This window comes from Syngnathoides biaculeatus, chromosome 4, assembly GCF_019802595.1.
Source record: "Syngnathoides biaculeatus isolate LvHL_M chromosome 4, ASM1980259v1, whole genome shotgun sequence".
NCBI classification, from domain to species: domain Eukaryota; kingdom Metazoa; phylum Chordata; class Actinopteri; order Syngnathiformes; family Syngnathidae; genus Syngnathoides; species Syngnathoides biaculeatus.
In genome coordinates, this window is record NC_084643.1 from 1458036 (window position 1) to 1474275 (window position 16240).

Consider the following 16240-nt stretch of genomic DNA (forward strand, 5'->3'; position numbering starts at 1 on the left):
AAATCCTCTCTCATTTAATAGTGTTTTGAGAAGATTTTTGTGGACGATTTCGAATTTTCAGGGGCGCTGCCATTTTTGCGAGTCACATGATGTACGTGCGCGGATAGGATGTGTTCCGTGCCGCAACAAACGCTGGATTACATGGGACACGATTACGCTCAGCGCTGATTTCTCGGGTTTATCCTCATCCGATGAAGAAATAGGAATATCGGTTGATCAGGAAGATGGAGGAATACTTTCATACAGATTTGAACCTGTGGCTGGAATTAATGTTGAACATTCGGATGGTTCTTCGGGCGGAATGACACCGGAGTCTGACTACTCTGAGGCCCACGCGCAATATCAGTGCGTAAACAAAGGCCCCCGGGAGATCCAGGCTGGCAGCCGCAGATGGTTCTTTGGACGGGAATGAAGCAGAGTCTGACGAGCGAGCTACGGCGGCGGCTGCGAGCCGAGGTTCCAGGCGGCGGAGGCCATTAGCCCCGGATGCCGAAGCTAGCCTAAAAGCCTCCGCCACCACCGAAGGTGGGACGCGAGCTCCGGCAACGGCCCACAAGCCAAGCTTCGACGTCCGGGGAAGCTTTTAGTCGAGCTTCGGTGGCGGCGGAGGCCTTTAGCCTAGCTTGGGCATCCAGGGCTAACGAAGCAGGTGGAGGCCGTTTAGCCAAAGCTAGGCTAAAAGCCTACGCCACCGCTAAAGCTCGGCTAAAGGCCTCTGCCACCTGAAAGCTCCGCTCGCGGCCCGCCGCCAGAGCTCGCTCATGAGACTCCGCGTCATTCCCATCTGAAGAACCATCTGGAGCTGGTGGAAAAAACGCATGGGTCCATGCCCGTGCTCCTGGGGGGCTTTGTTTACGCACTTATGTCGCGCGTAGGCCTCCGAATTGTCAGACTCCCCATCATTCCACCCGAAGAACCATCCGAATATTCAACATTAATGACAGCCACAGGTTCAAATCTGTATGGAACTATTCCTCCGTCTTCCCGATCAACCGATACTGCTATCTCTTCATCAGATGAGGATAAATCCGAGAAATCAGCGCTGGGCATAATGGTGTCCCATGTAATCCAGCGTTTGGAACGGCACGGTACAAGTCACCGATCATCTGACTCGTGAAAATGGCAGCACCCCTGAAAATTTGTAATTGTTGACAAAAATCTTCTCAAATCACAATTAAATGAGAGAGGATTTAACACCACATTGTCAAAATAGCGTACATATTCCATGAGCTATTGGATACATTGTTAATGCAAGCACTGGATTTACCCTTTAAAGCTTCGACGTCCCCTGTGACAGTAATTTGATCTTATTGTTGCAAACCGTGACTCACGGATCATAAACAAGACGCTTCAAAGAATGCGAACAGAGCAGCCTCATCCCGCTTGACACGTTTGTGTTGATACATACTTAAGAGGATAGATGGATTCGGATGTCAGGTCAAAAGCTTTTCTTGTTTTGATACTTCATTAAAATGACACGGCCTTTTAATGTCAGGTCTTGCTGCAATATGCTGAGATTATTCAATTATTGTAAGTCGCTGTTTTTACTCAAGTCAGATATAATAGATCACAACATGAGAAGAAAGGAAACGCAGCTTTGCATTTGTTGTTGTTGACTTTGCGGCTAATGGTGGATTAACAAATGATCGCTGTTTTTTTTTTTTTTTTTTTTTAATGTTACTGTAAAGTAGGCCAATGGACAATAGGTCACTTGTCAAGAGCTCATATGGTCAAATAAACAATTTTTGATTACTAGGGTTGGTGTCAATGTGGGCTAATAAAATAGTTAATAAAAAATAGTTTCTTTAATGGTAATTTTGGTTCAATTAGACACTCTTTCTTTGTAATTCCTTCGACTTCATTTGCGTCAGGCTTTGGCATGCCCATGCAGCCGCAACCAAAATACATTTTTTGCCCCCTTCTTTGTGGTTTGTGCAGAAATGAACCACACAATAGCGACTTTGGTCACATGAGAAAATTGAATCCCCAGCCAAGTGACCATTAAGGCTGACATCCTTGCTTGAGAAGCCATTATAGAAAGGTCACAAAGGCATACGTGGACGGTATGCTTCGCGGCTGCCCTCAAACCTCTATTGTTCCGTAATTATTTCAGAATACCATCAAACCGCACGCTCTGGATTTTGCGCAAGAAAGTTCACCAAGAAAAATTCCAAAGGGCGAACATCACGGCGTCTTTTTTGCATTTCATGAGGACCTCTGAAAGGCCAAGTCTTTTACCTTTTGCACAAATCCGACATCCCCTGAAACATATTAGAAGAAAGTGAATTTTGCATCGGACATTTGCTGCAGCTTATGAGTGCAAACTAAAACGAGCACAAGCATGCCAACAAGTTCTTCCCTTTTCCAAAAAATTGCAAGAGGCTAAGTTATGTTTTTAAATTTTTATGTTTCAAAGAAGGCGGCACAGTGGATCAGCTGGTAAAAGCGTTGGCCTCACAGTTCTGAGGACCCGGGTTCGATCCCGGCCCCGCCTGTGTGGAGTTTGCATGTTCTCCCCGTACCTGCGTGGGTTTTCTCCGGGTACTCCGGTTTCCTCCCACATCCCTAAAACACGCAACATTAATTAGACACTCTAAATTGCCCATAGGTGTGATTGTGCGTGCGGCTGTTTGTCTCCATTTTCCCTGCGATTGGCTGGCAACCAGTTCAGGGTGTACAGTTGACAGCCGGGATAGGCTCCGGCACTCCCCGCGACCCTCGTGAGGATAAGGGGCAAAGAAAATGGATGGATGGATGGATGGATGGATATTTGTTTCAAATTGGGCGGCACGGTGGAACAACTGGTTTGGCGTTGGCCTCACAGTTCTGCGCAAGAGGCGGTGTACACCCTGAACTGGTTCCCCCCCAATCGCAGGGCACATCGAGACAAACTGCCACACTCACAATCACACCTACGGGCAATTTAGAGTCTTTAATTAATGTTGCATGTTTTTGGGATGTGGGAGGAACCCGGAGTGCCCGTAGAAAACCCACGAAGGCACGGGGAGAACATGCAAACTCCACACAGGCGGGTCCGGGATTGAACCCGGGACCTCAGAACTGTGAGGCCAACGCTCTACAGCTGCACCACCGTGCCGCCACATATATAATTTACCTTCACTTAATTAAAGACGATCCTTTTCGTCACACACCTCACTATGTTGAGTCAACTGATTGTCTCACACAAGTTTTCCCCAGACCTTTATAGCTTAAAGATCCAAATTAGAAATGCGGTTCCCCAGGATTTGAACTCATCACCTGTACACACATTTGTTGAATTCATGATGAAGACCAGAACAGGTATTGACTTAATCTAGAGTAAACAACAACTTGAATTTGTCGTGATCTGAAACTTTATCAATAACAGAGAGTACATTTTACTCTGACTGCAAGTGACCCAATAAACGCAACGCAAGGCAGTTTTATTTATACAACACATTTCATACACAGGGTAACTCAATGAAGAAGAAGAAGAAAAAAACCAAGTTTTTAACCAGAATTTAAAAACCTTCACACTCGGGGCTGACATCACTAGCCAAATGCTGCTTCACCATGTTTGCTTTGGACTCTGCGCTCCACTATTTGACCTGAGTCAGTCGATCTCAGAGCCCAACTGGGTTTTTATTCAATTCGCATTTCTTTCACGTGTTCAGGACCTAAAACATTTAGTGATTTATAGACCAGCAGCAGAACTTTAAAATGTATCCGAAAGCTGCCATTGTAAAGACTTTAGAATTGGATTCATATGCTCTGACCACTTTGTTCTGGTCAGAACCCGAGCTGCAGCATTCTGAAAGAGCTGCAGCTGTTTAATGCTCTTTTTTGGAGAGTCCATTTAGAAGACCATTGCAATAGTCAAGTCTACATGAGATTTAAGCTGAGAGATAAGATAAAACAAAAAAAAACCTCCATTTGAAATGTTGTTTAAATGACTGACTAAAAAGATTTGACATGGAATAAAAAAATGGGATCACTAATTTACAGAACTACTTCTCAGGTACTGATTTATGCAAATTGCTCAGCTTGATATACATTTCTGAAATAACAGATTTGCTTCAAATTATTTGGCGATAAAACATAGCATCATCTTTGCTTATACCTAAAAAAGCTACGGTTTGGTCATTTGCGACAATACTGACATTTGAACTATTCTAGATTTTTTTTAAAGGTCAAGTGTCATCCCTATAAACATTCTAAAATAGATATTGTAATGAAAATACATATAGAACAATACATAATAACAGTATTCACTTCAATGTCTACTCGAAGAAATGAATATGAGCGGAGAGGGAGTGATCCATGCGCAACGTTGCGGAAGTGTTATTCGACATCCAAGTGGTCACCATATTGGCTGCATCTCCTGTCCGTGACGTCACCCCGGACATTCGCCAATGAAAACACGCGGTGCGCCCTAACTATGGGAGACGCCAATTCAGACACGGAAGCTCTTTTCGAAGAAGAGAACATCTCACAACCGAGTGAAGTTACTGGGGCAGTATTAGCCTATTGTTTCGAGCCACATTTAGATAATATGCGGATCACGGCCAAATCGCCTCTTCTTCTTCTCGAAAACAAATCCCTCGAGAGGATTTTCGTGGCGGGAGTTACAAAAAGCCACATACGTCAAAATCATGTTTTGTGGTGAAAAAACGCATGGGTCCATGTCTGCTGCCGTTTTTTCATTAATAACATACTAAAAATCATCCATTTCCTAACACGTGACCTTTAAATATATACATCAACGCAAGTCTGATTTAATAGTAGCAAAAAATGTTTGACAGCGTTGGTGACACCTGTTTAAGTAAAAAAAAAAAAAAAAAATACATAGTGGAATAGACAGATTGGTTGTTAGCAAGGATTTGGAAAAATGTAAACACAGGAATGGATTTTCACCCTTTCACATCCCTCTGCTATCGATGGAAGTAACCTGCCAAAAATGTATGTGTGCTAAGTAACAAGTCGATGGACAAAATTAGTATTTTTTTAAATTCCAGAGGTCTATTCTGTTTAATTCCAACTATATGTAGTACTTTGTTGAAAAAAAAAATAATAATAATCGAGCAATGATGTAAGATAATTTTCTGCAATGCTGTCATAATCAAAATGGCGTCCTAACGAGATGGTTGGTGCCCCCGTCCTAGGCTTGACGGCAATCTGATGGAGGTGCTTCAAATGGACTTTGAGGTGGACGAGCAGAACAGTCCCGTCGACAGTCAGGTGATCGTATGGAAGTTGGAGCTCCAGTCCAAAAATGTAGCCAAAACGGAAGGCGCCATGAGGATCTTCACCACTCAGAGAGACTTTGTTGGCCTGGCCCCTCTTCTAACGGTGAGTCGGCAGCAACTTGGAGCGAGGCAATCATGTTTCTCATCATTCCGAAGCTCGGGTTGTGTACTTAGAGCATCGGTGCGTGAAAATATGAAATCCGTTCCTGTCTGGCTGACGCCGCTTCGGACTGTTCAGCAAATGGTTTCTATTTTTAGCAAAGAATGGCCGTGCGTTGTTGACTGCTGGAAACCCGCTGATGTCTTTCTTCTGTGTTCAGACGGGAACTCATGTGGTCATCCTTCTCCTTGCGCTACCTGCTTCTATTTTTGTCGGCCTTGCTCGTAATCTGCCACTCTAAATTAAAAATAATCATCATCATCATCATCATAATAATAACATTAATTGAAGACTCTAAATTAAAGGCGGCATGGTGGCTCAGCTGGAGAGTGTTGGCCTCACAGTTTTGAGGTCCCAGGTTCGATCCCGGACCCGCCTGTGTGGAGTTTGCATGTTCTCCCTGTGTCTGCGTGGGTTTCCTCCGGGCACTCCAGTTTCCTCCCACATCCCAAAAACATGCAACATTAATTGGACACTCTAAATTGCCCCTAGGTGTGATTGTGAGTGCAGCTGTTTGTCTCTATGTGCCCTGCGATTGGCTTGGCAACCAGTTCCAGGTGTACCATTGACAGCTGGGATAGGCTCCAGCACTCCCGTGACCCTTATGAGGATAAGTGGCTAAGATCCTGTCAGAGATGGATGATGAGTGTCACTTTGCCGATTCTTCTATCATGTCAGCCAATCGCGTTCTTCTTGACAGCCAATGTCAGCCAATCATGTTACTAGCCAGATTTAGTGATACCTCCCTATTTAAGTTTTTTTTTTTTTTAATTAAATCGGTGAAGCCAAAAATACAGGCAAGATGCCGCAACATGACCCAGTGAGCGATCTGCTGTTTGACATTTGCCTGTCCCCGTCCGTGTCTTTTGGCGATTCTGCGATTAGTCCAAGTTCCTCATTCGGCTCTTTGTGAATTGTGGATTCGGACAACAGTGAAATCTGAGCATTTGCTGACCTCATATCTGTGGATTACAAAGTCTTCCATCCCTTTGGGCTATCTTCAAAGCCTGACCCACTCAACTATGATGTGTGACATTGACTGCTCTGAACGGACCTCCGATCTGGCATTGATTTGACCTGTCACAGGTCAAATTACAAATTGATGAAGGTCAGATTGATTATTAAAATCCTTTCCAACTTTCCCGGTGTCCTGCATTGGGGTCCGACGTTACACTCGTCCCGTGTAAAATGGGCTTGGTGCAGGTGAGCTTTAGACGTACCGGAGCCAATCTTTATAATCTTAACAATAAAATATATACAATGAAGAAAAAAGTATTTGAACACCCTGCTATATTGCAAGTTCTTCCACTTAGAAATCATGAAGGGGTCTGAAATTTTCATCGTAGGTGCATGTCCGCTGTGAGAAAGAAAATCTAAAAAGAAAAATCCACAAATCGCAATGTATGATTTTTTTTTTTTTTTTTTTTTTTTTGTTAATGATTTATCTGTGTGATACAGCTGCAAATAAGTATTTGAACACCTGTCTATCAGCTAGAATTCAGACCCTCAAAGACCTGTTTGTCCACCTTTAAAAGTTCACCTCCACTCCATGTATTATCCTGAATCAAGATGCACCTGTGTGAGGTCGTTAGCTGCATAAAGACACCTGTCCACCCCCATACAATCACTAAGACTCAAACTTGGAACATGGCCGAGACCAAAGAGCTGTCCAAAGACATCAGAGACAAAATTGTACAACTCCACATGGCTGAAAAGGGCTACGGAGAAATTGCCAAGCTGCTTGGTGAAGAAAGGTCCACTGTTGGAGGAATCGTTAGAAAATGGAAGAAGCTAAACATGACGGTCAATCTGAATCGGAGTGGCGCCCCAGGCAGGGTATCACCTCGTGGGGTCTCTATGATCCTTAGAAAGGTGGGGAATCATCCCAGGACTGCACGACAGGACTTGGTCAATGACCTGAAAAGAGCTGGGACCGCCGTTTCCAAGGTGACTGTTGGTAATACACTAAGACCTCATGGTTTGAAATAATGCGTGGCACGGAAGGTTCCTCTGCTTAAACCAGCACATGTAAAGGCCTGTCTTGAGTTTGCCAATTGACCATTTGGCCATTGTGTTTTCTGGATTTTTCTTTTTAGATGATCTCTCTCACAGTGGACATGCACCTATGATGAAAATTTCATACTCCTCCATGATTTCCAAGTGGGAGAATTTGCAATATAGCAGGGTGTTCAAATACTTATTTTCTTCACTGTGATATTGCATTTTCACCACAGTGATCGACAGTTGGATCGAACCTGATTTATTTGTCTTATTTCATATCATATACGGAACTCCGCAATGCCAAATGCCGCAGAATTTCCATTTTTACATTTGCCTTTGAACAATATTTTAATGCCAGTCAAAGGAAAAAAAATAAAGAGAGACAAGTTACTTCTGCCTCATTTAGACCAGTTTTACAGTTGAGAGAAAAGCATCCATCTGCTTTATTCTGCCCTCTGGGTGAATTTCACCGATCATTCGTAGAACCTGACCCGGCCACGCTCCAGTACTCCCAAACTGTCATGCACATGTGCACACTTACACAGACACACACATGCTACACAACGTCATTCGGATGCGATTGTGATTTTACACAAGACACACGTCCATCTGCTTCAATTGGAATTTTCGTGGCTGCACACAAGCGTGTGCGTCATGCGTATTATTCCACGAGAAAAGAACATTGAGCCGTCAACTCGAACTGGACTGCATGTGTGCCCTTTTAACTACAAATTGCAATTCCCTCTGTAATTGAATGTCATCAGGGATACTGCTGCAAACCCAAAGTGTTAAAACACACACAAAAAAATGGCAGCACTATAAAATGCGCTTTTCTATAACAGCCTATCATAACATCTCATGCATCCCCAAAACATTTTGAGAAACACAATAAGCGGCATGTTGGTTGAGCCAATAATATCGTATCGTAGCGGAAAATAACACCCACGTGGGGACTGACAAACACAATTGTGGAAAGAAATTATTTGGGCATCCAAAAGTGTCGATATACTTCCAAAATGCTGTGAGCAGTTTAGCGATGACACCAGAGAAAGTCAGATTTAAATACTTTGTGTTGTCTATAGAGCTCGTGCACCTACGTCAGCGAAGTCGTGTGACTGGCGGTACTGCCGGTCTAGCAAAGCATTCTTCAATGTGAAGTCGGTTCGAGACGATACTAAAATAGGTCTCCCAGAGTTTTGTCCGATACTGTTAAATATTTAGAAGGTGATAATAAACGAAGGTATGTGGAAAATTGAGAGACACTTGCCACAGAGGACGCATATTTAACGCCGATTGTTTTGGACAACTGGATCTATCAATGCATCTGGTGACTAAGTTGTCGAGATTTACACGGAACAGTATGAAAGCAGTGAAAAGACAAATACTTTGTTGCTGGATCTGTTCTCAATCAAGAATAAATCCCACATAGTGATGAGCCACTCAGATTTTTTTCCAATACAAGTTTCAATATTTAAATAAATGACCTCTGGTTTTACACAAACTCGCATTCATTAACTATGATCTGGGGAAAAAAAGACAGCGAGTCGGCTCCTCCGTACACGAAGCCTGTTGCGCCCACACGTTAAACTTTGGTAAACTTCTACGTTTTTTTTAAATATGCATTGTTCTCGAATGAGTGAAATGGGTTTAAAAAAAATTAACCGCTAGGATAGGCTTCAGCCCCTGTACACGGAAGCGTGTTGCAGCCACATGTTAACCTACGTAAAACTCTGTGTGACCAACAGTTTTTCTTTTTTTAAATATGCATTGGACTCATTTGAGAACAATGCATATTATTAAAAAAAAACGAAAAAAACCGTCTGTGACTGAGAGGTTTACCAAAGTTTAACGTATGGCAACAACACGCTTCCGTGTACGTTGGAGACTACTCCCTGTCGTATTTTTTTTTTTAAATACGCATTGTTCTCAAATGAGCCAATTTAGCATTGTAAATAGTTCTTGGTAATTTTAGATTAAGAATAATTCCTACCTGAAATGAAGTGATCACTACACATTCGTGTGTGTTTGGATGGGCACTATCTATCACGTTTAATTGCCGAAATCCATCAATCTTTTGGGTCTTTTCAGCTGATATTCTATAGAATGACCTCGTTGAATATCTGTCTCGTCCGTTGTAACAACCAACAGCACAACAAGTCTCGGGCATTGTAAATATTCTCCTCCGGTTCAATGTCCCCCACACCGTCGAGCAGCTCTTTTTGACCGGCAATATGGCGCCGTGAAAATGGTGACGTCACGTGCACGAGCTCTATACGGTGTGGTCTCTCTTCCAGGCGTTCCATTTTTCAAATCACTAACTGTAACAAAGTAAAATTGGAGTCTTAGCTTCTCGGAATGTGAGTTTGCCTACATTTTGTAGTTTCTGGTTTATAGTTTTAATTCTTTATTCTTTCCACGGCTTGTTCACACTTGTCCTTTTGGAGCAAGGGTTGGAAAACAGTTGCAAAAGCCAAAGAAAAAGCCAACCTGATGTTAAGACTTTCAAAATGTTTCTCAGATTCGTCAAGAGGTACGCTAAGGTCCCCCACGTATTTTGATGTCTCGCATGACATCAAATGAAGTATTGCAATCAAACCCTAAAAGCCAAAGAAAAAGCAGAACACACCCATGAGGTGAGAGTGTCTGACAGTGGAGCTTCGACTGCCTACATGTTTTTTTATCCACAATAAATTGAGTGTGTATGCTGGGGAAAAAACCTTCTACTTCATTCGTCACTAGTCTTGTGTTATTTTATTCTGTAAAATGTATAATTGAACCCCCCCAAACCCCCCAAGACTTATGTATTCCTTCGATTGCAGGAGCCTGACATCCTGAACACAGCGGTCCTGACCGGCAAGAAAGTTCTGGTGCCTGTAAGAACAGTTGCCGTGGAAGAGGACGGCCGGCTCACCGACGTTTCGGAATATACGGAATGCAGCTCTACTGACGAAGATGCTCTAAAGGTCCTAAAACGCTTCGCTCGCATATACAATAAAATTGTAATCCAATACATTACAGCGAGAATATTTGTAAAGAAGTTAGTAAATGTATTTATGTATTTACAATTAATTAATTAATTAATTAATCCTGTTTTCAGCTAAAGCTACCATGGCGCTAAACAAGGCCGGTTAAAAAAACATACCAGTAAAAGTCACTGAGACGCGACAGTAACACAGCAGCAACACGGTAGCACAGTGCTAACAGGGCCGTTAAAAAAAAAAAAAAAAAACATGCCGGTAAAAATCACCAAGACACGGCAGTAACACAGCAGCAACACGCTAGCACTGCACTAACCCTAGCGCAGCGCTAACATGGCCAGACCGATAAAATTCACTTCCTCGGCACATATATCCCACTGCTCTCACTCTTAGCTTTTGCGCTCGAGTGCCCCCTTGCGGCCGTTAGAAAAAGCCACAGGGTTGAAAACGTGTGAACAAAGTCGCGTCTTAGGTCGGAAATTGCGGTAAATCTATGGTTTTAATCCACTTTTTGGAGGAAACATGCAATGGGCCAAAGTCATATGTAATTCTATTACTTTGAGAAAACAATTGACATAGTTACACTACTTTTACATTTTTAATAGGGTCACTTGTAATTGTAAATTTGATACAATTCCAAATTCATTCACACAACGCTGTCCACAGGAGTGCTGGGTCATGAATATGAAAGCGTGCACAAGTGGAGACAAATACGTTCTCTCAAAGTCAGCTTTTCCCTTCCCCCTTCAGGCTTCAATCTGGTCTTCGATGAAGAGCCGCCGAGCTAAGTGACCTCGCGACTCTCATCCTGTAACTTTTGCCTTTTTATCCTGTGAAGCTGGTCAAGGCTGACTGCAAAAGCCATTTTTTTTTCTTTTTTTTTGACTGATGAAATTGAAAAACGGGGCGCAGGCCTGTGAGCTCTCAGGATGGAAAAATTTACATGTACTCCAGCAGACTGTACACTTTCATCATAAAATATGTTCAAGAATTTAGGCATACAATGTTTGACTCTCTCGACCAGAAGACCAGATACCTATACACACGCAAAATATGAATGCGACACTTTTGTTTTTATTAAATGTGCTACCGTGATTTCTGGCCTACAAGCCGTGACTTTTTTCGCACGCTTTCAACCCTGCGGTTTATGCGGTGATGTGCCGCTAGCATTAGCTCACCTGGTTATAAGCCTCGATACAGAGAAAAAGTTTAATGCTAGCGCCACGCTAGCGTTAAACTCTTTCTGTGTACCGAGGCTTATAAACAGGTGCGCTCTGTAGGCCGGGAATTACGGTAATTGGCTCGAATATCATTCACAATATTGTTTATCGTGATGTGTTAATGAGTACTTTTTCCTTGCCGAGACAATCCACCTACCTCCCAGTTGTGGTTTAGCAAGATGCTAAGTAGACAACAAGATTGTTGTACAGTTGTGCCTCAGGCTGCCCACATTAAAAAGCCCCTCTAAAATGTGCAGTTTTCTGCTTTTGGGCTGGGTCCTCAGGGGTTGATGAGATCCGCTCAGAGTTCTTGAAGGCTCTGGGTGTTGTAGGTGCAGTTCTAGGAGGTCCAGTTCGGCGATGTCAGTAGCGGATCTCTACTTTTGCTTGTGATGTATCCAACAAACTTCCGATTTTACTGGAGCGGTTTACATCTGAATGTAACTCCTCAGCCACGTCCCACCTGGAGGAGTTCCCGAGGACGACCCAGTACGTTTCCTGGGAAGGCCTCGGGATCCTTTTTTCTTTGCATTCATTTCTTTGAATTCTTTGCTTTTGCGAAGCGATTGTTGTGGGTGTGTGAACGGCTGATCTTAGACGAGATGAAGATGCTGAAGGTGGAGGATCTGGGCTGTATTCTGTGGTGGGGAGGCCAGTTTGAAGGACAGTGGAGCCCGCCCACTTGCCAATAATCTCGCTGTCTGATGAAATCTTGATACGCCATATCTGGAAAGTGGATGGATTATCTTGGAAAATACGGCAAGGACATGGTTACAAAAGTAGAATGACACAGATTTGTATTTATATTTGAGAAATAAAAGCCTTTTGTGGACATAAGGTCTTAGATTTGAGTTCAGCTCGTGAAAAATTGGGGCAAAAAAAAAAAATAAGTGTTGCATTTGTATTTTTATTTTTGGCCTACTGTATTTTATGATGGGATTTACTGATGACTACGGCTGGCGGTATGCAGTACATGACGTTAAGTAGTGTCGGTTGTAAGGAGAGCAGGATTATAAATAACTGTAAAGACACGGTCTGCGCACTAAATCATCCTACACGGATTGTTGTTTGTTTCTAAGCCGAGAGGAGCGCTCAGTTTACGAGCTTGCCGGAACAGTGAGGCCAGTTCCTTTACTATTGGTTTCGATTGGAAACTTTTGTGTTTGATATCAAAAGATGAATGTGAGACTAGACCTCAATGTTTCATCTCCTGTACAATATGCTCGGAGGGGAGTCTCGATGTCTTAGTCAGGTGAGAACTGAAGAACCGATACTTCAGTAAAAGGTTCTTGACGTGTGTTAGGATCTTTATGTTGTCATTCGTCAATTTTTCCTTGCCGAATTTCATTTGGCCAGCTGCTGAAGTTTACTATCAAATACAGTAATATAATATTCTTCAAATCTTTAAATGATATCTTCAGAAAAAAACAACATAGTGTAATTTCCGGCCTGCAGAGTGCACCGGATTATAAGACTCACTCAGTACATTTGTAAAGGAAATACCATTTGGTACATACATAAGCCGCACTTGTGTAAAAGCTGCAAGTCCCCACATTGAAACACGAGATATTTACAAAGAAAGAGGGTACACAGAGTTTTCAAAGTTTTAATACCTTAGCTTAGCCTAACATAGCAACAACACGGTAGCACAAATAGGGCTGGTTTAAAAAAAAAAACAAAACAAAAAAAACATGCCTAAATCAACGCTAACGCTGCAGTAACACAGCAGAAACACGCTAGCGTGACGCTAAAGCTATTGGGGCGCTAACAAGGCCGGTTAAAAAAAACATACCGGTAAAAATGACTGAGACACGGCAGTAACACAGCAGGGTTGAAAGCCTGTGAAAAAAGTTGTCTTACAGGCCGGAAAATACGGTAAATCTATGCTTTTTATCCACTTTTCGGAGGAAAGATGCAATGTGCCAACGAACAGGGCTGGTTAAAAAAAAATAAAATAAAATACCGGTGAAAAAAAAAAATCACTGAGACTTGGCAGTAACACAGCAACAACACGCTAGCACAGTGCTAATGCTAGTGCAGCGCTAACATGGACAGTTTAAAAAAAAAAAAACATACTGGTAAAAGTCACTTCCTCGGCAGAAATATCGCACTGGTCTCACTCTTACATTTTCCGCTGGAGTGCCCCCTTGCGGCCGTTAGGAAAAAATGCACAAATTCGCCTCATCACCGCATAGCGAGTGAAAAAAGTCGCTGCTTATCGGCCGGAAATTACTGTAGTTATCAGTGCAATCTGTGTGTACTGTCTCATGAAAAGAAGATTCAATTCAAAACAAATTTCAATTTATGACTGAAAAAACCCCCGCCGGGTGCTGTTATTGTTGACAGAATGGGATTGTGACGAAGAAGAGTGTGTGGCTGCCGCATTAAAATGTATTCCCTTTAAAATGATCTTGGAAAGTATTATTTGAACATACTGTAGCTCGTAGTTCGGTTTAAGCATGAAGCTGACGTTTTCATTAAAAATCAGAAATGAACAATGTGCGCCTGAATATGGATGAACGGATGGCTGCCTTCCCAGTGTCTGAAAAAAGGAGGACAGTTTAGCTCTCGAAACACTTGAAAACGACTCCATTTTTTGTCTATTGATCCACGTTTGCATTAGGAAGTCTCCATCACTGCCACAGTGTCAATGCGCCGTTTGGATTGAATTCATGCATGAGATTATTTGTCAGGAAGTTAGGCCACAACAGGATGACACATAGCGACGGGGTCATTTAAAAGCTTTAGCTACGGATGGGGGGAAAGGGGGGATTCTGAAATGCGCCGATGATCCTATCCAAAATAACATGTGCACATGGCAGCGCATCGTGTCGCCAAGTCCCGCATTCGTCCAAATAAGAGCCAGATTTGCTATTCGTATTCCTCCTTAGGCCCTCAGTCAAAGTCACATTGTTATTATTTTTTTCCCCACTCCTGTGTGCATTTCCAGAGGCTGGCGACTGAATTTAAATGTGGCCTCGCCTGGCCTGACGCGAGCACCGACGGGAACTTCCCGCTTCGCGGTTTAGAACGGCCGCGCGATCTTAACCGTGCTGTAGTCGATTCATCTCGCCAAGGTCGCTTCTGAAATGATCATGTAATAAATGCGCTTGGCTGTGAAGGACAGATACGGAGTGCGCGTGATATTTTGATTACGTAACACAAAATTGCAACGCGCCGTCTTCCGAAAGCTTCGGAGCAGCGATCATCGCTGTATTTTTTTGCTGGTAACTACCAATCGCCGCGGTGACAAATGCAGCGTGAAACTACCTCAAGGACATTTATCATGGTGGGAATCGACCATTTAAAAAAAAAAAAAAAAGACATTTATGAGACAATTTCATCATGTTCGTCACTAGGTAGATAGGCAGGTAGGCATTATTGTCATCATACACATGCACAATTAGATTCAAACATCTTTCAGTTCACCATGTATGTAAAATAAAATAAATCCTATAATAAATAATCTAATATAAAAAAAAGTTATCCATAAAAATACTTAAGAGATTGCATAGCATTCCAGCTCATAAATGACATAACCTTCACTCTCAACCCAATTCCAGCTGCAGTTTTTTTTTCCCAAAAATGCACCTGGACAAACTGGTTGTTTTCACCAACCAATTTCATTAAACAATAAATTATCCCTGTCTCTCTTCCTCCGCAGGTCTCGGACAGCTGTGACTATGTTTTTGTAAACGGTAAGGAGACAAAAGGCAGAGTCAAGATGGCGGTGAACTTTACCTACAGCTACCTCAGCGCTCAACTCGAGCTGAACGTGTGGATGCCGCGACTCCCCCTTCAGATTGAGGTGTCAGACTCAGAGCTGAGCCAAATCAAAAGCTGGAGGGTCCCCATACTAACTTCCAAGAGGTGCGTTACATATTTGTCTCTGTGAAACTCAACATTGTGTGCCCTCCAGAAGCATTCATTACTCCAGTCCAAAACATCTCAGTTACTGTAATTGCCTGCCTACAGAGCGCACCTGGGTATAAGCCTCACCCAGTACATTTGTAAAGGAAATACCATTTGGTACATACATAAGCTGCACCAGTGTAAAAACCGTAGGTGCCCACATTGAAACCAACATTGAAACACGAGATATTTACAAACGAAGAGGGTACACAGAAAGAGTTTTCAAAGTTTTAATACCTTAGCTTAGCTTAGCTTAACATAGCAACAACACGGTAGCACGAACAGGCCTGGTAAAAAAAAACAAAACAAAAAACATACCAATTAACAAAAACACAGTCGCTGCAACATGGTGGCACAGCACTAACAGGGCCAGTTAAAAAAAAAAAAAAAAAACATACCGGTAAAAATCACCGAGACATGGCAGTAACACAGCAGCAACCCACTAGCACAGTGCTAACACTAGTGCAGCGCTAACAGGGCCGGTTAAAAAAAAACAACATACCAGTAAAAGTCACTTTCTTGGCACATATATTCCACCATTCTCACTCTTACCTTTTCCGCTCGAGTGCCCCCTTGCGGCCGTTAGAAAAAAATGCGCAAATTAGCCGCATCACTGCATAAGCTGAAGCTGTGTAAAAGCCGTAAGTGCCCACGTTGAAACTCGAGATATTTACAAAGACATTACACAGAAAGAGTTTAACGCGAGCCCTAATGCTAACAGGGCCGGTTAAAATAAAATTTACA

The 16240-nt window shown here is 42.7% G+C and overlaps 1 protein-coding gene across 2 annotated transcripts in view; it reads left to right on the forward strand.

The window, feature by feature from the left end:
• The window catches only part of LOC133499629 (transmembrane protein 132D), a 46034-nt gene that overhangs the window by 23622 nt on the left and 6172 nt on the right, over nucleotides 1-16240 (forward strand). For both annotated transcript variants that reach the window (XM_061817855.1, XM_061817854.1), the window contains 3 exons: nucleotides 5142-5328; nucleotides 10206-10349; nucleotides 15249-15454. In XM_061817855.1, the coding sequence (XP_061673839.1) occupies nucleotides 5142-5328; nucleotides 10206-10349; nucleotides 15249-15454 (537 nt within the window). The remainder of the gene's footprint in view (nucleotides 1-5141; nucleotides 5329-10205; nucleotides 10350-15248; nucleotides 15455-16240) is intronic.